The following is a 22,677-nucleotide window of genomic DNA, read 5'->3' on the forward strand; positions in this document are numbered from 1 at the left end:
CATTTTTAATATGTTTTTAGTTGTCCTATGATTTATATTTATAAAATAAATTACTATTCTTATAAAAGTATATATTCTTATCGTAGTTAAATCTATGATTTTAGATATAAATTGGATTGAGTCACTCATGTTGTGATTATATTGAGTTATATATTTTTTTTTCAAATTCAAAATGAAGTATAATTATTTTTAATATAGTTAAGTCAAATCAAATCAATTTTGTTTATCGTTTAAATGTGCATGTATTTTCATAATATTTATCAAATTATATGTTGATGTTTTAAAAAATATATCAGAAAATAAAGCGATAATCAATAGGAAGTTACATGCATATGTAGCTAATACACTTTTGGAAGCTCGTGAACACATATCAATATTTACAATAGTTAAAATATTTTATAAAATTTTAAATAACTTTATGCCTTTGATTTATTGAATGAAAACTGAAATTTATTTTAAGTAATCTTAAAATGAAAATTTAGATTTGCTTTGGTATTTTGATTATGGTTCTATTAAGTTTTACAAACATAAAAACATAAATTTAAAATCAAATTTAATATTAAGAAAACAAATAATCTTAAAAATGATAAAATATAATATATTTACCTCGTTAATTCAACTATTTTGTAACTATTTGATTAAACGATTTTTATTTTTAAAATTTATTTTTAGTTTTTAATATCTCTTAATAATAAGCAGTAAACAAAATTGTTATTGTATTTGAAAATAATATTATATAAATAAAATATAATTTATCGATATTTTTTGTTGTGATTGAAAGATATTATAGTCAACTAAATATATGAAAATAAAAAGAAACATTTCAATAATACTAATTATAAACTATTTTTAGTCAATTAAACATATATCAGTTTATGTTACTTAATTATATTGTGTAATCATATAAGAAAATAGATAGATATATAAAAATATTTCTATTACTTTGAATTTTTTTTGTATTGTTTAAAATTATATTTTAAATGAAATAATCTTTTTTTCTAATATCAAGATTATCTGTGTAAATTATTTTTAATGAAATCACATTATATACAAATTTATATTTTTCATCTAAAAATATATATATGTACATAAAGAAAGTATTTTATTACTTCAAAAGCATATTTTATGTTATTTACAAAATATTTTTTAAATGCAATATTACTATTTTGTGAATTTTCTGTTTTTATGAAATCATATTATATATACATATATTTTCGTTTTTCAATTCATTTTTTTACTTTGTAAAAAATTTCCTTTTTTATTATATGTTTTTCTTTTTTAGAAAATTTTAGAAAGGAAACTAAATAAATAAATAATAGTATTTTAAATGTAATATTTTTAATTCATCAAGGATATCAGTGTAATCAACTATCGTGAGAATTAACGTAGATGCGACACATAGGAAACTGATTTCTCAAATAATATTATAGAGATATTTGGAAATCGAACTAATATAACTTTCTGTGTATCAACATCAATTATTCATTTGGGCAACTACTATACTACAAAAAAAACTCTATATATTAATAATATTGCGATTATGATTTTTTATTAATCTACAGAGTTATTAATTTACAAAATTTATCCTTTTTAAGCTTATATATTTTGAATTATGTTTTATTTGAAAATAAGATCAATTTAATTTTTGAGGTATATATGTTGATTAGAGTATACAAATACAAATTTCATTTTTTTCGTTTCAAACATTTTGTGCATGTAGATACAGTTTTAGTTATAAAATGAATTTGATCAAAAAAAAAGGGTTGTAAAATGAAAAAAAATTACATCAAAATATTTTGAAATGCTTAGAAAAATTAAAGATAGACTTCATTGTAATTTGTGAATAAAAACTAATAATACGATATTAATTATGAATTTATTTTGCATTGGTCCAATTCAACCAAAGAGATTTTTTTGTTTATTGTGTTTATTAATTTATCGGATATTAATTGCGATCCTAAAAGCTAATTAAAGGGAATTAATTAAACTTTTGGAAAGGACATACAACAAAACTAATATTTATTTCATATTTTGGGGTGAATTAATTTTTCAGAATTAATTAACGCTGCTGGTTTCATCGTCCTGTGGGGTTCAACCTAATTCCATATCAGATGGGTGGTGCAAGTGCTAGTCTCCTCCATCCTATGGATACAGATTCTGCAATTCCTAGAGACAGAGACTTTGGCAGATCCCAATTCGGGTGATTTGATTGATTGTTCATCGCGATTCTTAGTATTTTTGATTTTTGATTTCTGTTTAATTTTTGAACTTTTTTTTAATTCCTCAGCTGTGAACATTACAAGAGAAGGTGCAAAATAAGAGCGCCTTGCTGCAATCTCATCTTCCCATGCCGCCACTGCCACAACGACGCCGCGGTTCCTTCCTTCTCTTACCTCCCCTTTTCTTTTTGTTTTTGTCTTCTTCCTACTTAATGCCTGACAAGATTTGCTTTCTTCTTGTTTCAGAACGCTTTACCTGATCCTAAAGAGCGACATGATTTGGTCCGACAAAACGTCAAACAGGTTTGCATTTTGAAACATCCTCTCATTCTCATATATAAGTAGTAACTTTGATTTTCTCTTTGCCTTTGCCATTAAAGAACCATTAGTAGTAACTTTGTCTTGTTTGTTTGTTTTCAGGTTATTTGTTCAGTATGTGAAGCTGAGCAAGAGGTAAAAGGGTTGCTTTAATTTTGCTATTTTCATTATGTCAAAAATCATCACTTCAAATACAAAAAATTTGTTATTCACAGGTAGCTCAAGTCTGCTCGAGCTGCGGCGTCTGTATGGGAGAATACTTTTGCAACATCTGCAACTTCTTTGACGACGAGGTCTTCTTTTGCATCCTTTTATTATATATTGTTTCTTTCTCTATAACTCTCCTCCTCCTTGGCAGACCTCAAAACAACAATTTCATTGTGACGACTGTGAGATTTGTAGGTGCGTCTTAAACCTGACTTAATACTTTCATCTTCGTTTAGTTTTTTTTTTTTTTTATAACTCTTTTGACTTTAATCATTTTTGTGGTTTAATATTTTTTTCAGAGTTGGTGGGCGTGACAATTTCTTTCATTGCCAAAGCTGTGGTATGTCTTTCTTATACCCTTTTTATAAAAAAAAATCAAACTTGCATTTGTTTTTTTTGTGGTGTGTAAAGAATGCGTCTTGTCTCCATCACCTGTGCTCCTAACGAGAACATACGAATCTATTCCACTTGTGTAGTGTAGGATCTTACTTCTTTGCTAAAGTAGCATCTTCATACACTGTTTGATCCAGATAGGAGAGCTGTTCTAGTAGCCTATTTTTAATGTTTACAATACTTTTAAACCGTGAATCTTGTGTGGCATATTTATTTGTTTTAGGCACATGTTTTAGTTATCTCTTATGGTTGTTATGAGTAAATTTTTGCAGGAGCTTGTTATTCAATGGGCCTGCGCGATAATCACTCATGCATTGAGAACGCCACTAAGAACTCTTGTCCTGTCTGTTATGAGGTTTGTCCATCCAAATTGGAATTAGTTCTAGATGTTCTTAGTAGAGTGTTACTTCATCATGTTAATTTCTTCTTTTTTTTATGATTTGTTCAACCTGGACAGTTTTTATTTGATTCTGTAAAAGCTGCACATGTCATGAGATGTGGCCATACTATGCATATGGGTTGCTTCGAACAAATGATCAGTGAACAACAGTAATTAATAACTTCTCCTTTGATCTCTAAGACATTCCTTATGGTTTCTTATGCATACCACTAATCTCTCTCTCTCTCTCTCTCTGTCTCAGGTACCGATGCCCAATTTGCTACAAGTCAATGATGGATATGTCGTCTTCATGGCAATTATTAGATGCCGAGGTAACAGTCACAATTTTGTATACCCTATTAAATGAGGTAAAAAACTTACCAGCTTTCTCTTTACAGATAAGGGCAAAAAAGATGCCTAGTGAATATAACTATGAGGTAATAATATCTATGAATCAAACCCCCTGGATTTTATTTCTTTTTTATCCATCTTTTAGCATGACTAAGAAACTGTTGGCAGATTGAAATTATTTGCAATGACTGCAATAAGAGCAGCAAAGCTATGTTCCACATTCTGGGGCACAAGTGCGCGCATTGTGGTTCTTACAACACTCGCAGGATTTCAGCTCCACAAGACCCACCTCCGCAAGGTGAAACAGAGCGACAAGTTTCTGAACCTAGAGAATAAGCAAGCTATTCTTGATTGGTTCAACCATAAGAGTTATACGGCTCTGTGTTTTGCTTGTTACATAAAGTGATCCGGCACCATTAGGTTTGGATTGCAGGTTTTAGTCACATGAATGTTTGTAATTGGTCCCAGTTGCTCTTTCACCAACTACGGTTTTCTTATGAAGTGTGAAACAAGAGGAACTATTCAAAAATCAAAACTAATTGAACATGGCATTTCGCGCAAAAAGTCTGAAGGGTTTTCTTATAAACGTAAGCCCAGCCTTTTTTTTCTTTACTGGTCAGAAAACAAAACAGAAAGACAATTTTGATCAAAAAAAAAAAAAAAACAGAAAGACAACAGTTCTGAACAGATTTGGGAAACCAGTTGACAATATAGTGCTACTTATGAAAAGTCTTGTTCCTATATCAAACGCTGCTAGGAGTTTTTCTATACCATGCTAGGTAGAAATTAGGGGTGGGTAACCAAAATACTTGCACACAGTTTTCTAACCGGACAGATGATATTGGCAGAGACAGCCAGACAGAAAAAAAAAAGACATTTGAAATGATACAAAGATTCAAACAAGTAGAACAGTTACATTTTTGGCAATCGTCTTTTAAAAAATCTCTTATCATCCTCTCGAAGAAAATAATATCCTCACCAGGATCTCTCACTAAGTAGACAAACATACAGACAACAATATAAAAATACAAAGGTCTCTCAGATCTCTTTCCCTCTCTCTCCTCACTTTTACAGTGATCCTGAGCTTGGTTGGTTATATGAAGCAGCAGCCCATAATTAAATTAATGGAGGCCGAGCTATCTCTCTCTCTCTCGTATTCCTAAACAGGAACAATTTATATAGGAGAAGATGAACAAGGATTAATGAAAATATGTACCTCGTTTATTTCTATAACCCGTTAGTAGTGATGATTTGCCTGGAAAACCTCATTGCTGAGTGTTGTTGGTCCATGTTCCAGACGAAACCAGGCATGTCAAACCGAGGACCCGCCACTGTTCGGTATATGAACACTCTTTCAACAGGGCAGCTCTCGGGTCTCGAGTCAGGCGGACCCCTTTCATCGATCACTTCCACATTGAGCTTTGGCATCTTCTGTCCTAACAACTTGCAGGCTCCAAAACTCACGGGACACGAAGACATCCAAAGAGATCGCATTGTCTCCAGCTTCGAAGCATTTGCCAAAAGCGCCTTGTCTCCAAAGGGGCAGTCCCTTATCTCTAGCTTCCTCAAGCTCTCGCACCCTGACAGAACATGATGCATCCCCAAGTCACTGTCTCCTGCAAACGCCACTGAGAGCATCTCCATCTTCTTTGCATACGTCCCAATGTACTCGAAGACCTTGTCGGTCAACAGCCCCGACAGGGAGAGACGCCGGAGATCTTTGCAGTGCTCCACTATGGCTCCAAATCCCACATCCAGTGGCTCTAGAGTCAGATGGTCAGGGGCTTTCGGCTCAATGATGCACAATCGGAAGCGGGTCATGTTGGGACGGTTCCTAGCAATGGTTACCAGCGCAGCATTGGTCATTTGACGGCAGAAGTAGAGAACCGACTCTAGTTTCGGACAGCCTGCGGAGACGGAGACAAGCCCCTGTTCTGTCAACGCAACGTTTGGCTCCATCACAAAAGGCTCGGACGGAAACACCCTCAGCTCTCGAAGGTCCTTGCAGGTTAGAGCAAGCATTTCAAGACCATCATCCTCGATGTAGTCCAACACCTGTGTCAATGAGCCATAATACCAATTAAATAAAACGTTGACACTGAAGCATATATTTGAGATACGTTACAATAAATTATTCAGGGTATTTGCACATTATGGTAAAACTAGACTCACCCAGAGGCGCTGCAATTTAGGACATTGACTAAGAAGCTTGACAAGATCATAGCTCTGGACTGTTGCATAACTCAGGTTCAAAGTTGTAAGTCCACTGCAAACCGAATAAACTGCAGGAAGATACGCAGGAAGAGCATCCCAAAACCCAGATAACCACTTCAGTTTCTTGCACCCAGAGATAGCTACAGACAAACCAGAGAGCACATCCGGACGCACTTCAGCACTGTACACACCGGTGCCAAATTCCTCCAGCTGAGGAGCTCTTTGAAGTAGAGTAGCCAGCTTCTCAAGAGGAACAGCTCGGTTAAGCTTAAGTGATTTGAGGTTGGGAGACCTACACACCAGCCTTTCCAGAGCAGAGAAACTGACCTCGGAGACTAAGCATGAGATATTGAGCGATACCAAAGAAGTGTATGAATCAGGGAAGTGGCTAAGCCAGTGCCCGCTAACGTCGTCGACATCACTCTCACGCAAATCAAGCTCTTTCAGATTCCTGCGTAAGAATCATATAATTAGAATTGAAATAACCGACTTGCCCACGTCATCAAACCTAGATTAGAACAAGACACATTGCAAAGGCCCCCCAATAAAGCTTAAAAATACATAGAAACATTAAAATTAAGCAATTAACTGCATATGCATATGCATATGAATTATATTTGAAGTAAACAGTTTCAAAATTACAATTTTATACAATGTATAAACTACTAGTTTTATCCACAAAGACGAAGCAGTATGATAAATGTTAAAGGGGAGCAAAGCAGGGGAATCAGAAACAGAATAAGTTGTTGCCCATTAACTAACTTAAAAAAGAAAAGAAAAAAAGGAACAAAGAGATACAATTGACCCCAAAAAAGGAAAAAGAATCTACCTGACCATGATTTCAAAAACAGCTATCACAATTATAGCTATTGTGATAAAAGCAATACAATAAAATTAGTTACTAATCGCAATCAGGGGGGGATACCTGCAAGTGGAAGCGATAGCAGCGAGCCCATCCGTGGAGAATCCATCGCACGAGGAAAGCACGAGCACCTTAAAATTCTTAAACGACTTGGCTATAAGCTCCAAGCACTCGTCGCTCACCACCATCCTCTTCAGCCTTATCTCCTCCAGCCACGCGTACGACGCCGACATCGCCTCTATCCACGGGTACACGTACCCTCCCCACCCCTCCGGCACCAGATTGAAGTCCGCGAAGTGCGGCTTCCCCTTCAGCTCCACGGATCTCGCCCTCGGGAACCTCCGTATCACCGCCGCCGGGCTCACGGCGTAGCAGTTCCCGATGAAGACTCTCCTCCTGCACCACCGCTCGATCTCGTACCACGACTTGCACACCAGAGACACCGAGTTCCTGTCCTTGTCCACGTGGACTAAGGAGAACACGTGCTCCAGAACTTCCTCGGGAAACGATAAGGCCGCTCGCTTATACATTTGCGTTGAAAAGAAAAACTCGAGAGATCTGAGAAAATCGAAAGAGTTTGAAGAAGGAGTTTAAATATCGGAGGCACAGATCTGAGGCGCCATTAACGGAGATTACTAGATTGTGAGGAAGAAGAAGGAGCAGAGAGAGAAGGATAGGGGAAGGTCAAGCCAACTCTGGTTCGGTTAATTGTTAACCATGGTCAAACATCTCCATGTGAGGGCTTTTCGGTGATTGTGATCTGTCTACTACGATCTCGCCACGTGTTCTTTAAATGTCTGATGACAGCCGTTGGATTGAATGAGAGCTGGAGATTATCCGGCAGCCGCAGAAAACGGGACGATAAATAAATTGGAGCGGGTCGCTTATCGCGGCTCAGTAATAATCGCGAGGAGTGAGTGTGGCGATACTCTGCGGGGAGGTGTATGGTAAGAGGGAATCTAATGATAGGGTTAGGTACGCGATGCACGGCTGGATATGAGGTTAAGTCACAGGGACCACCACAAACAGAATGTGGAAAAAAAAACTTTTTTGTAATAATGGGAGTTCAATGATCTGACGGTAAGAAGAAGAAAGCCAGGGTTAATTATGATGACATCAGAGCCGTTTAATCATGCTTTTAAGTGGAATCTGACCATCTCCAAGGTACTGTGTGTATATAGAATTTTTTACAGAATTTCCTGCGTTCAAATTACATTAGAAGACACTTATCACTTGAGACACACTTTCTTTTGTCAAAAAAATTCTTATAACCCTAAACTAAAGAGAATCTCTCTCCTCTTCTTATTTCATTTTATTATTTTTCTTATTCTACTTTGTGTATTTATTTACTTTTATCTCAAGTTCTAAAATATATTAAACAAAAATAATTGTCATAATAAACTATATATAAAATCCTCTATCTTTTATAATCTATGTTCATATATATATTATATATATTAAGAGAAAAAGACAAAAATATCACTAAATTAAGTTTATGTTCCCAAACTAGCACTCAAGGTCAAAAGTCACAAAAATAACACTTAATGTTTTATCAAAAGTCACAAACTTAGGGTTTAGAGTTAAAAGGTGGGGTTTAGGATTTAGGGTTTAGGGTTTAGGGTTTAGGGTTTAGGGTTTAGGGTTTAGATTTTAGGGTTTAGGGTTTAGAGTTTAGGGTTTAGGGTTTAGAGTTGAGAAATGAGGTTTTGGGGATAAGATTTCAAATTTTGAAAAATAAACAAAATTAAAATTTTAAAAGGATAAACTTAGAAATGTGCTATTTTGGTCATTTTAGTTTTTGAGTGCTATTTTTGTGATATAAACTTAAAAAGGTGCTATTTTGGAGATTTGCTCATATATTAATGCGTAAACAAAATGTGGACGTGAACACCAAAGCGTGGATAACATAATTAAAAATTAGTTGTGGACATGAACATCTTAACAGAATATTAACTAGTTGTGGACATGGACAATATTCCTTCGATTCCATTCATCATCTCGGAATCTAAATTCAACTCCAATCAAAATTACATCCATCCACATCATGACAAAGCGCAAATTCCTTAGATTAGAAATCTCTGACATGCAAGATCTATTACTCTCCGACAAAAAGTAAACACTTCTTCGACTTTTCTCTCCGCTCATACTCACAATATCATATCTTTCTCATTTTGATTGAAGTTTAATCGCAGATAGTTTATCAATTGAGCTGAAGAAGACAAATGTTTGAATTGAAGATAACAGTCCTTGTCCACGTTTTATGGTGTAATTTTTGTAACATGAGTCCATGTCCACGTATTGTTATATAGTTTTATGGAATCAAAACAGAGAGTTTGTCCACATTATCTACTATAAACACGTTAACATCACTCATCCACACATCATTCGTCCACAAATCACCCAACCACGCATCACTCGTCCATAAATCACTCATCCACAAGTGTCATTTCCATTAAGGGCAAAATTGTCCACAATCTGTTGCTGATCCACAACAAAGTGTGTCACATGTAAGAAGTGTTTATAAATGTAATAGAAAGTCAAAATCTCTTAGTGTAATCAACTCGTGTATATATTACAATAATTTCATCTTTATTTATTTTACCTCCCACCCACTTGGATAACACCCATCAAAATGAACTGTTTCATATACCGAATAGCTGAGTTACTGTGTGTTACAATAATTTAATCTCCATGGTAATATGAAATTTAAACTCGACTGTAATTATCAAAAAAAAAAATGTAACACATTCTGTTATGAGAGATGAGTGTTAACTAAGAATTTATATTACATTTCAAATCATTGAAGCAAGAGTTGTGTATGTGAGGGAAGTATCCAATAATTAAAAGTGTATTGTATAACTTTACGAGTAAAAGGAGTTGAAAAATAAAGGTAATAGAGAGAGAGAATGGTTACTGAAATTTTGAATAAAGTACGAAGAAAGTGCAGCGTCGCATCTTAATCACGACCGTCAGATTTGGGTCCCTCTTTCATAGTGTACGGATACATAAACAACGGTGATTAACAAAAAAAGACTAATTAATTATTACTGGTTATTTCAGAAATTTAATTACCTCGTCGGGAGTGTAAAATTGGATAAAAATAAATTATCTCGGGCTTTGTCGCACGTACATTGGGTTAATCGCTAGAAAGGGTAAATAAATAGGATAAGCCATATGACGAGAATACCCTCAGTAGCGAAAGAAGGGTGAAAATGTCAATTAACATAGAAACAGTGTATTATGGTGGATGGGCTTTGCACTGTCTCAGCATGGACTAGATAGGTCTGTGACAGATCCAACAGTGTATTTGCTCCTCATCGATCGAATCTCATATGATACGATCATGACCGTTAGTCCACTTTGACCAATTATATGATTTTTGCTACCTTTGGTTTTTGTATGTATTTTTAGTGGTTTAGTACCATTTTTTTCTTTTTTTCACTGAAGTAGTATTATTAGTACCATTCTCATTCTTTCCTTGGAAAATAGTGTATTATTTGGTTCAAACGAGTCTGTATATTTGAATCAAACATTTCGGCATAGAGAAGCATGAAGCCTGTAATAAACAACAGAAAGAGGTAATTAGGGAAAAACAACGATTTGAGAGTCAGATGGAGAAGTGATGAGCTGAGTTGTCTTGCACGTAATACGTGAGGATTATCATTTAATTAGTGTCGTCAGAAAAAGGAACCTAGTTAATTAATTGGATATTAGTGGTCATTGGTTCTTTAATAATCAACTGATTATTTATTTGTAAGATATGACTAGAATAATAATCCCACGCATGGCTCCCCCGCGAATCTCTCTTATTTCTCCTCCGGTTTCGAACTGAAACTAGCTTGCACTTTGCTGTATGAGTATTAATTATCCCCGTAATTATTTTCAAATATTCTTTAGCAATACCAAATCTGACTGCGAACAAAAATCAAGCGTGTGTATACAGTATATGTGTACGCATGCGTATAAGTACAAGACACATACACATTATAATGGTTTGTGTAAGATAGATGATGAGTGATAATGCGATTAGTGAAGAGGTGGTCTGCAAGTAAAGTGGCGCGTGATGGAAAGCTAACATGGATTATGTTGATAACCTCACCATTAGTGGAAGCCATCCTTTTTCGCCTCTTTCATTTTTATTTGATGATATTTGATTGTTCTCTTCTCTATATCGTTTTATGATTTGTCAAAATCTGACCAATTATATACCTAATATCTTTGCTTTTTTTTGTCAACAATATTTTTGCTTTTTAATTTATCAAAGTCGTGTTCCTCCGAACCACGATCTTGATTATAACATATTCCGCTTTTATTTTTCCTTTTTCTCTGTATTAATTTATTTCATATATTGCAAATACACGTCACGCAACAACACTTTTCGTTAAAAAAAAACAATACTTTCCATTGGATGGCTGCATGGTTATTGGTTACTGGTTACGCATGAAAACCAGATCATTTCGAGGGGAAGATAATACTTCTTCTTTTTTTACTAAAGGAAAAGATAATACTCTTTTTGCCAACGCATTCTGTTTTTTTTTTCCATCTGGATATTTCATTAAAAGGCAAAGGCTAAACCAGAGTACACAACCAGAAACATTACATATACTGAGGATTAAAACGAGAGCTAACTTCACAAACGAAAAGCTTTCCTATCAAAAAAGTTCGAAAGCTATCGGAGGTAACTTTGAGCAACATAAGACTGAAACCACCTATCTTCTTGCGCACTCTGTGCAATAAGTCTAGCACCCCTATTAGCTTCAAACGATTCTAAGTATATCTTCCATATCAAAAAATTATACAGTATTGATCTGACTTCTTTCACTTTAAATTTGAAGGAAAGCCACGCCTTGGCCTATTGATAGCGTTCACCAATACTCTTCATTCAAACGAAAAGTAAACCTTCAGACATCTATGACTTACCGTACTTTCCATAGACCACTACACTGAGAAAAACGCCTCGTCCTTTGACCCCACAGATCCAAAGGAGCGACGGTTATGGAGCAACACCACTCCACTCCAACGCATTATGGTTATCCCATATACTTCCGACGTTTCAATAAAAGATTAGTTCAATCGACTATTTTATGTAATAACCAATGTAATATGTGGGTTAAAATAGCTAACTCCTCTATAAGACAAAACTAGCTAACTCTTATATCGTGTATTTCAAACTTTAGCAATTAAATATGTTAAATGATTGGGACAGCTGATCACACTGGTGGACAAAAACGTACGAAATCGGCTATCCTCCATCTGTGACAGAGCGCACAAGGGAGGTCTAACCATCTGGTTTGCCACTCGATAGGGTTTGATTCCTATTTTGTTCTTATGAAAAAAATCAACATCAATGTAACACAAAGTGTAAAACAGTTTTTTTGTTTGAATTAATTTAACATTTTTTCAAAAAAAAAAATCTGTTAAATGACCGTGTTTTTTTTTTTTTTTTTTTTTTTTGTAACAAAATGACCGTGTTTATATCATAAAAATGTTGAGCCTTTATTTATGAGATAGACCGATAGAGTGTCTTCTAACATTTTATATATTAGAGCATTTTCAACTTCACTCTATATTTTATTATAAAATATAGTTTGAAAAAGAAAAGCTATAATTATACTATTTTTGCCACTTCATAATGAAATAAAAAAATAAGCTTACTTGAAAAATGAAAAATAGTTTTATTGTTGTTAATTACTTCATTTTCACTCTAAAACAGAATAGAGTTAGAGTAAAACCTAATTCCGTTATGAAGTTATTCAGTTTTACAAGAAAAATTAAAGTTGTACACGCTCTTAAACATGTATTAACGGCTAACTATTGAATGAAGATAATTTATGTTCTAATATCTAACTTATTTGTTATATTATTAAAAATGTTTATGAATAATCAAAAAAATCATAATGGTAGGAAAAAGCAGTTAGCTAACATATAAAAAACAAAGGTAATCTATTTCTCCTCAATTAGTTTTAGATCATATGTTTAAGATAGTTCGAATTTATATGATATCAAAGTCTCTTTTTCAATAAAAAAAAGTTTTTGGATCGTTTGGTGTTGGGTCACTCTATAAATATTATTACCATTACATATGCTTGAGCATGAGAAAAAAATATTAATGAATAAATACAGTAGAACATCTATAAATTAATACTCGATAAATTAATAATCTCTATAAATTAATAAATTTTGTCGGTCCCGACTTGGGCCGGTATAAAATATGACACAAATCGATAAAATAATAACATAATAATATTTTTAAAACTCCCATATAAATATATAGTCCCATTAAAATCATAAATTAATAATTTATCTCTATATATATTTTATATAAGTACAAACTAAACATTATATTGTTGGTTTTATATTACAATGAAAATACTTCTATTTTTCTTAATATTTTAATATATTTTGATAATATTTAGTAAAATTATATCGAAAACCACATAACAATTCTATGAAACATAAAAATATACACCAAATAAGATAATAAAATAATATGAAAGTCAATTTTCTAAAATTTAAATAATTTATATACGGTAAAATCAAATATTTTCTTATTTTATTAATAAAAATATTCAAAAATAGAAAAAAAAACTAAAAAATGAAACTTTTGTAAATTAATATCTCTATAAATTAATAAAATTTTAAAGTCCCAATATTATTAATTTATAGAGGTTCTACTGTATAGCCTAGCGATCATAGTTGAAAAAATAGTTAATTAACATATAAAAATATAAAGTTAGTTTAGTTGTCATGATTAGTTTTATGTTGAAAAATTAAAGTTTGACATGCTCTTAAACAAACGTCTAACTATGGAATGAAGATAATTTATGTTCTAATATCTAACTTCTTTGTTATATTATTAAGAGAATGTTTATTTCTAAAAAATAATTAAGTGACCACATAAAAAGATAATACTAACCCACTCATCATCAATTAGTTTAGATTAGATGTTTAAGATAGTTCAATTTTTTATGATATGAGAGTTACTTTTTGAATAAAAACAATTTGAGTTGTTTAATTTGGTGTTGGGTCACTCATACAAATTATTACCACAGTTACAAATGTTTGAGTATGAAAAAAAAATATTAACGAATTAATAAAATCTCACGATCATAGTTGAAAGAATAATTAATTAACATATAAAAATATAAAAGTTAGTTTAGTTGTTATGATTAGTTTATGTTTTTTCCTGGTGTAAATATCAAATTTTATACCAGTTTTATGTGTGATAGAAGTTACATGATATAAGGACAAAATGTGAAAATGTTAAATGTGAAAATAAACCTAAAACAACAATATAGAGGAAGAAAAAGCAACACCAAATGATATAAGGACAATGAAAATAATTCAAACAAGGCTAACAAGTTGAAGAAGCACCAGAAGATTGACAATAGGCATCATTGCCACAAGAGAGAATTTTTTGATAAAACATAAAACTACGCCTTGGTAGAATTCGGCTTGTCGGCAACGCTACTTCAAATGATTGGATTCATATTCTCGCTGCTTTACCAAACCAAGTCATCACAAGCTCAAGAATCAAGCCACATACAAGATAACGAGTCCTATGAGCTTCATGTTGCGTCTCACCCCATAAAATCTTAGAGCACCTACTGGCTAGTCCAAACATCTTTGGAACTCGCACTTGTTTGGCTCGACTACAGAACAAATGCGAGCACGCAAAAAAAGCGGGTGCGGCTAGACTTGCAGTTTTATGTTGTATAATAGCTCAAATTTAGTTATAAAGTTATATTCTTATTGTTTATATAGTTTATGCAAGGTTGGCGATAAGAAAAGGTCGAAGTTTATCCATTTTCTGAAAATATAAATTATGATATTAAGAAAATACATTTTTTATGATAGTTTTTTTTAGTTTTTTTATATAAAAAGAGTTCCTGATGAGGAAAATGACTAAGATAGGTTTTATTAAAAGATAAATATACACTTATACCCTATAAGTTTAACTAATATAGACTTAAAGTTTAAAGTCAAGGGATGAGTTTTAAAACTTTTTAAAATAGAAAATATTAAAAATATATATTTTTTAAATAGTTTGAAAAATATTTTTGAATTTCAAAAAGAAAATTAGAAAAAAAGTTTTCGAAAAAAGAAAAATTATAAAAAAAAATGTTTGAACTTGAAAACATATAATTTGAAACTATAATAAAATATTATTTTATTTTATTTTGTTATATTTATATATCTATAAGACAAGAGAAAAATTGGTGTTTTGCCTCTTTAATAAAACTTTTCTTGTTCATTTTTCTCATCATGAATTTTTTTGGTGATAAAATTTAAAAAATGTTTAATCGAGAGAATTGTCACATTGAAAATGAAGATCATTCAATGAAACTGAAGTTAGGAAACAAATAATAAAAAATTTGAAGAACCAGAAAAAAGTTACACCCATCTTGTTATGATTTGTTCATTTCTTTTTTCTGTTTGTCCAACTTTCAATCTCTCTTATTATGGACTATACACATACGGGCGTGTTGAAAACTCATTGGATGGTTCCTTTAACGTTGACAGGCACCTTTTGCAATTATAACTCTTCAAAAGAAACTAATAAGCATACCTAATCATTAAATCTTACGTGTCGAGAAAGAGCATCATCTCTTTACCAATTACAATTTTGAGATTTTTTTTTTTGGTCAAATACAATTTTGAGATTATTGTTTTCGTTATACCGACCATCTAATATCACAATTTCATCCTTTAAAAGTGTGTGTGCTTGTTGGTAATGATATGGATTTCACATTTTCATATGCGTTTTAAAAGTTAAGTTATTTGGAATATATATATATATATATATGTATTTCGAATAATTTGGAAATGTTGATTTGATTAGTAAATCCATAATCGCTGTACAATATTTACCATTTTAATAGTTGTAGAAATACAATAATGGAAACTAGCATTGTGGAAAAAATATTAACTGTTCGGTTATATGTAAGCTTAGTATGTCTATTTATTTTCATTTTTTATATATGCTTTATATAATTTCCCTTGTTTCAAATTATATGATGTTTTGGTTAAAATCACACTAAAACATAATTTTATTTCCCAAAAAGTAACATTAAAATATAAACTAAAACTAATTCAGATAATCATAAAAAGTTATAAAATTTATTGGTTATACAGTTTTTAATAAAACTAAAATTCATATCAAATTTCAAATCATCATATATTTTAAAACATCAGAAATTCTTCAAAAATAAACTATTTTGGACGCATAGAGTAGTTTAAAACTAACATACTAACATAGTGTGAAAGTAGTGAGAAAATCGGTTAAAGTAATTAATATCAAGTTAGTTCAAGCCTTGGCTTGCAATGCAAATCAATAAATAAACTATGAAAAAGGTGCTAGTTAGGTGGGACGTAATTTCCATGAAAGATTTTGTGGTTCCACTAAATAACAAAGAGTTATCAGGTTTGGCGATGGATGCCAAATTCGTATTCACGTTTGTTTATTCACTACAAAATCGTTTTCCTTCACACGCCGACACAAAACCAAAAATAAGTACAAAAAAAGAGACTGAATTACACATATCCAATTCAAAATTATGAAGAAAAAACTAATCAACAATATATTTCGTGAAAATGTATCTTTTTCTTTTTGCTGCTGAATGGCTTGCTATACATCTATTGTATATAGGTCTCAAAAGGAACTCATAGATATCTAATATTAGGACATATTCGCGCACTTAATATTATGTACATCATATAAAAAAAACATTATACTTCATGTAAACTATAGTACAGATTGATGCAAGTCCTGCATGCATATATAATAATAATAATTATAGATAATTTGAAAGATAATTAAGGTTATTCACAAATACATCTCGGTATTCCGAATTCGAGTCCTCCATGTAAATTATCACGAGTAACAAAAGTTAACTTTAAAACACACATAACGCAAATACAAAATCATTGAATTCGTTATTGGTCGTGATTAAGTATACGTCTATTGATCGAGACTCTCCTTTCGCATCACCTGCTATTAAATATCGATGGGTAATAGCCCGCACCGTCACATCCTCTTTAAAAACTTCATTACGAATATATACTTGATTAGATGTAGACAACATTTATCATATATATCTAGGGACCTTATATATCTATCAAACTACTTGCAAGATCATTTATTCATTGTCGACTTCATTTCCTTTTTGTTAAAAATGTCATTTTTAAATGGCGTTACTGTCCTCCCATGATTGAATTGTAACGACCCAATTCTCAGCCCAATGACTTTGACCCGTCAGAGCCCGTCAGTGTTGCAGGAAGTCCTTGGTGAGTCCCATATATAAACCATTAATTCCCATTATTTATTTTTCAGAAACCCTAAGCGTTGTAACTCTACAGAGACTGAGCCGTCACTCACACCTGAGATCATACCGCCGCCACCACCACGTCCAGAGCCGAGATCGACCAGTTCACCGCCGATCCCAGACGAAGGTAACCGGAAATCATCTTTCCGATTTGGTTTTTTAAAAACGGCCGTTCAGTCAATCGATCATAACTCACTAACCATTTGGAATTTCGTAATTCTAAGACCACCGTCGTGATCGTGACGTCGAGACGAGTCGGGACCAAGAAGATCAGACGGAGACTCGCCCGGACGCGCCGTCAAGCGCGGCTTTTCTCCCGCGTCGTTCCGCGCGTGTGGCACACGCGCCGCCGCCGTCCTCCACACGTTCCGCGCGTGGATCTCACGCGCCACCAGCACCCGCCGTTATCCGTCGCCGCCGTTGATTCCAGTAAGCCGCCGTCCTTTTTTCCGCCGCCGGTGACTCGGCCGGCGAATCGGCAACTCGCCCGAGTCGACTCGGCGAGTTAACTCGGATCCGGTTAACCGGTTGGGTTAATCGATTTTGGTTCGGTTTAGGTTAACCGGTTAATTATTAAATCGATTTCTGGTTTAAATTAATTAAATTGGTTAAGTTAAACCGGTAGTTAAAATTGATTTAAATTCGGTTATGTTCAATTCGATTTCAATTTGGTCAAGGGTTGACCGGCTTGGGTCAGAGTTGACCGGGTTGACCTTTGACCAGCGGGTTGACTTTTGACCAGATCGCCGGTTATCCGTTTTTAACCGTTCGAAGGGCGTTCTGACTCGATTTTTCGCCCTGATTTCAGATTTGGAGTCCATTTGAGCAGTTGGAGTTCATATCTATTACTTTTCCACGTTGCTAAGGTGAGGGTCTTTTCCCGAATTTCTCTTACACGGCTTAGAACCTCGAATAAGTATAATTTATTTCTAATGTGTTTCCGTCTGTGTGAAATCGAGTCTGTTATTGCCTGTTTAGTTTTTAGGTTCTTTGCTTAAACCGGAACTAGGGTGTTAGAGGATTCAACAATGATTGTTTCATTTAAAATTGGTAAATAAAAATAGTTCTTTTATTAGGAGTTATGTGATTGCTTGAGACGGATACAGAGACGGACTTCTGTATGCCGGATTGTGTGGAGGTTACGGTCAGCTATAGTCGACCGGTTGACGCGTAACCCAGGAGGTCGATAAATCGTCTACGGGCGTGTGTTACCGAGCACTTGTTCGGTGTGTGTATGAACCGAGCACCTTTTCGGTAGTGTTTTGGCCTGTTAGTGGGCAGCGAGTGTGCACCTCGCTAGGACTGTTGTGTGATCTTTGGGTACTTTAGGTACCGTGTTTGCAACGTGTTAGGATTAAATTATATTTATTCGGAGTGCTCTGTCCGGGTCCATGGACTTCGGGTTTAGTATCCCATACCTCACTGAGTGACTTCCCCGTTACTCACCCCTCATTTGCCCTTTCAGGTGAGACTGACGATTAGGAGATTGATCGGACAGCTGGTGCTTTTAGGCGTTTTCCTTTGTTCTATTTCTCAGACTTTTATTTAGTATTTTTACGATTATTTCAGTTATTTCGACTATGAGATTTATGGATTTATTTCGTTATTTATATGAAAGTCGACTTTCAGACCTTTTTACGGATTTAAGATATAAGTTGTTGATTAGTAGCACGCCGGTCTCGAGTGTTAATGAGACGGGTGTTACATGAATATTATGCATCTTTTATATCGCGTACGTGCCACGTAAATAAATAACAATGCTTTTTGTCAACAGATAACAACGATTCTGCCCAGCTTTTTGGATTTCATAACAAAATTACATAGTTTTAGATTTTACTTTTTATTTGAAAAGTGAATGTCACCAAATAAATAAAAGAAGCCATTGAAGCACCTACAAGAGGAAGAAAAAACAGCTTATGGATCACTAATCACGCTCTAGTTACACTGCTCCATGATATAGAATGACTATAAAGACACCATGTTTACCATTGCATGCTTGGGAAAACGGTGACTGAGCCATAAAGCATTTTGCCAATTGCCATTATTGTGATGAAGGTTTATGGGACCATTTATTTATGTTTTATATCCTTTTCCTGCTACTGAACTGTAGATTTTATTTGTCAAATATGTGACCTTTAAGCATTTAATTTTGAAATATTTATGTATATAAACAAGTAAACTAATTATATAGATTTGATTTTGTTATAAATGGCATGGTCAAGGAATGTGGTCCTCAAGGCGACACACCATATAATTTTCTCAGCCTTTCCTTTTTGGACCATATAATTTCATGTAAATTGGACCACTAGTCTCGTATTATCCCCATCTATTCTTTTTTTTGAGCAACATCCCCATCTATTCTATCACTTCACTTATTACCTATCGTTTCACAGCATCTTGTTATACGATAACTCTGATAGTTTTCTGATATCAGATAACTTTCTGTGGATTTAAAACACGGGCCTCGTGAAGGGCCATTAGATAATGCGCGAGATGTATAAGCCCATGAGTGGCCCAATCTAAATTATATTATTGTGGCTTGAATGCATCGCTTGCCTTATAGAAGGGACGGCTCCGAGGCACGGACGGCCCGGGCCAAGCCCAATGAAACATTCGCCTTGGACCCCCAAAATTTTTGAAAATTTTTATATGTAAATAGGCCCCTAATTTGTAAAAAAAAGATTTTTAGGCCCCCAAAATTTTGAACTCTTTACTAAATCTCAAAATTCTCGGGGCCGGCCCTGCTCCGAGGGGCCAAATCTAGATCGAGAACGACGTTTATGGTTTGTGTCGACGCCACCCTGATCATAACCCATAATATAGCCAAATGACTCGTGTATAGGCTCACAATGTCACACTTGTAAGTTGTAATCATGCATGCACGTAAAGTTTGATTGTACTATTAAACAATTAATAGATTTTGATCTATGGAGAATTTATGTTTTAATTAAATATAATACGATTTGTGTCTTGTGATGACTTGATGAGTGGTGCCAAATTATTATGCTCGAGACAAGATACCGCCCATATCTTTGACACTTGGACTTACATGAACATTTCACTCTCTTTCCTTTTTCATTCTAGAAGACTTGAAAGTTGAAACAGTAGTGGAAAAGAGAAGAACTTCAAATCCGAATTGTAATAATAATAATGGAAAAAAAGAGAGGCTTATTTTAAATGGTTTTTATCTTTTTTTTTTTTTTTTTTTGATAACATTAGTGTGATCCAAAGGCTTTCTAGACCCAAGGACTAATCACTACGAGGCCCACACGATCCGCGTTTTCTTACCACTTAAGACGTTCCGGGTGGCCAAGGGGAATCAACCCAGGGCGGTACTCACAGCTGTGAGTCCTTTACCACTAGGCCAAGACCACTTGGTTATAAACCTTTCTGTTAATCTTAAAATATCCATTTAAACATATTAAACTTTATATATTTCTATTTGGCCCGTATAAGTTTGGATTTCGGTTCAAGTGGTTTACATGGTGGACCATAACAGATGATTGATCCATCTCCTGACAATAGTCGGAAGGTATTCCAAACTCGGATCATGCAGTATGGTATGCTTTCGGGCTAGTCCACCCTGTATCACTAAGTACCTTTTTTTCAGGGACGACCGGATCAGCCGATAGGCCTTATCAAAAAAAAAAAAACTTTATATTTTTTTTTTGTTTAATATGAATAAGATTAGTTCGGCTCTACAACATAAATCACTACTATTTGCATACAACAAATGCACAGACATCCCTTCTAGAAACCGTCGAGTTGAACCCCACATAACAAGCAGCACACAATCCATTGTTTTGTTTGCTTGTTTGTTTGGATATACATTATAAATATAATAGACTATTAAAGTGCCCAAGAAATCTGATTTTCCAACGTTATCTTCTTTTAGTCTATGATCATATATATAAACAAGAGAGGATGCATATCTTACCCCAACTTATTACGTTCCGTGTGTTGTGTCTTTTGTCATTGGTAGAAGAAAAAGACAAAACTCAAATTATGAACACGAAGAACAACGTCCTTGTGGACGTGTCACCATTCTTGTTATTCGAAGCATCTGCAGATTCCGAAACTCGTGAAGAAGGTGGCCACGATGGATATGATGATAAAGATCATGGGAATGATGCTGAGTCAACGAGTCAGGTGACGGGTGGGTCGGCTGATTTTGACTCGGTGGAGATGGAAGAAGAAGAAAAAGAAGAAGAGCTAGTCACGGGAGAGAAAGAGGAGGAACACGATGAGGAAGAGGTGAATAGTCACGGGAGGTGGCCGGAGAGTAGAGAAAATGAAAGCGGGAGCGTTGATTCGTCTTGCACGAGGAATGATGAGAGGTTGATGAGGAGGAAGATTGAAAAAGATCGAATGTTTTGGGAAGCTTGTTTAGCTTCTTAGCCTGTATGCATCAAATTATTAATTAGTGTGTTATTGTATGTTTGAATATATTGTTTAAAATACCTGTATGTAATAGATATGTGATTTGTCAGCTAATCAATTATGCATTGTAAATTTATATTTATTGAATTATAGTTGGTTTCGTGATGATCATCACCATTTTAGTAGATAGTCAACCACGGGTTAAAAAGACGAAATGAAATTGACAAATGAATAGTTAGTTAACCTTTCCGACTTGTTTATCCTATTGGGCCATTGAGTAAAGCCCATTTAAGTTAAAGCAATCCACTCTCAATTTTTTGAACATTTCGTTTCTTCGACGCTTTGCTTTAACTGGGTGGAACAACGGTCTTCGAATCTCAGAGAGCTTTTTTGGAGTCCGATCATATATACCTTTCAGATCAATCCCAATTCGAGGAAGACGATGATTATGCTCAGAATCCGAAGCAGAGATGGATTGGAGCGAGTGAGAGTAGAAGGACCTCACACTACAGTCTCTCAACTCAAAACCCTAATCCAGGATCAGCTAGCTGCGCAGCTTCACGCGGAGAGCGAGTTGAAAGAAGCTTGTGATCAATGAGGACGGTGGTGCTGATGTTAATTTTGAGGCGTTTCAGATGAATGATATGTGCGTCAGGTTGTTCAGGGAAGGGTGGTTCGAGATGGTGATCCGAAGCTCTCTAAGATGAAGAAAGAGGTGGTTGTTGGTGTCAAGGATCTTAAAGAAGTCGACAACGATTTCTCCCTCGTCGTCGTCAAGATCTTGGACTATCAGGCAGGGGGAATCTAGACCACATATTTAATGGGTGCAAATAAAAGTGCTTAGGGCAAGGATCGGACTTGGGATCCTCTGTGTTGATACAATCTGTCATGTATAAATTTTGCTTCTTCAGGGATCGTTGTCCATGTACTTTCCCGATAGAGAACCGGAACATTAGAACAACAGTGTGGGCTTTGGAAACAAAGAGGGATCGTCCAAGGAGACTCCCGTTCGTGAAGAGGATCTCTGAT

At 34.4% G+C, this 22,677-nt stretch overlaps 3 protein-coding genes across 4 annotated transcripts; 2 read left to right on the top strand and 1 right to left on the bottom strand.

Annotated features, from left to right (window-relative positions):
• Positions 1-2,048: 2,048 nt before the first annotated feature.
• On the top strand, positions 2,049-4,433 carry LOC106311851 (RING finger and CHY zinc finger domain-containing protein 1). Of its 2 annotated transcripts, XM_013749167.1 has the most exons (12): positions 2,049-2,200; positions 2,288-2,375; positions 2,466-2,522; positions 2,640-2,672; positions 2,753-2,830; positions 2,896-2,939; positions 3,044-3,084; positions 3,410-3,492; positions 3,595-3,686; positions 3,779-3,848; positions 3,915-3,953; positions 4,036-4,228. In XM_013749167.1, exons 1-12 carry the CDS (start codon positions 2,112-2,114, stop codon positions 4,201-4,203), a joined length of 882 nt encoding a protein of 293 aa, XP_013604621.1. In that variant the 5' UTR covers positions 2,049-2,111; the 3' UTR covers positions 4,204-4,228. The 2 variants fall into 2 exon arrangements, with proteins under 2 accessions (XP_013604621.1, XP_013604620.1); XM_013749166.1 differs by having other exon boundaries at positions 3,779-3,953; positions 4,036-4,433.
• Positions 4,434-4,739: 306 nt separating this feature from the next.
• LOC106311850 (protein TRANSPORT INHIBITOR RESPONSE 1-like) lies at positions 4,740-7,793 on the bottom strand. The gene is made up of 3 exons (XM_013749165.1): positions 7,007-7,793; positions 6,040-6,532; positions 4,740-5,922 (listed from the first exon to the last, which is right to left on the bottom strand). The coding sequence occupies exons 1-3, from the start codon at positions 7,471-7,473 to the stop codon at positions 5,095-5,097; spliced, it is 1,788 nt and encodes a 595-aa protein (XP_013604619.1). The 5' UTR covers positions 7,474-7,793; the 3' UTR covers positions 4,740-5,094.
• A 13,256-nt stretch (positions 7,794-21,049) lies between these two features.
• LOC106310824 (histone chaperone ASF1) lies at positions 21,050-21,765 on the top strand. Its single transcript, XM_013748050.1, has one exon. It carries the CDS (start codon positions 21,193-21,195, stop codon positions 21,664-21,666), a length of 474 nt encoding a protein of 157 aa, XP_013603504.1. The 5' UTR covers positions 21,050-21,192; the 3' UTR covers positions 21,667-21,765.
• Positions 21,766-22,677: the final 912 nt, after the last annotated feature.

This window comes from Brassica oleracea, chromosome C8, assembly GCF_000695525.1.
Source record: "Brassica oleracea var. oleracea cultivar TO1000 chromosome C8, BOL, whole genome shotgun sequence".
NCBI classification, from domain to species: Eukaryota; Viridiplantae; Streptophyta; class Magnoliopsida; order Brassicales; family Brassicaceae; genus Brassica; species Brassica oleracea.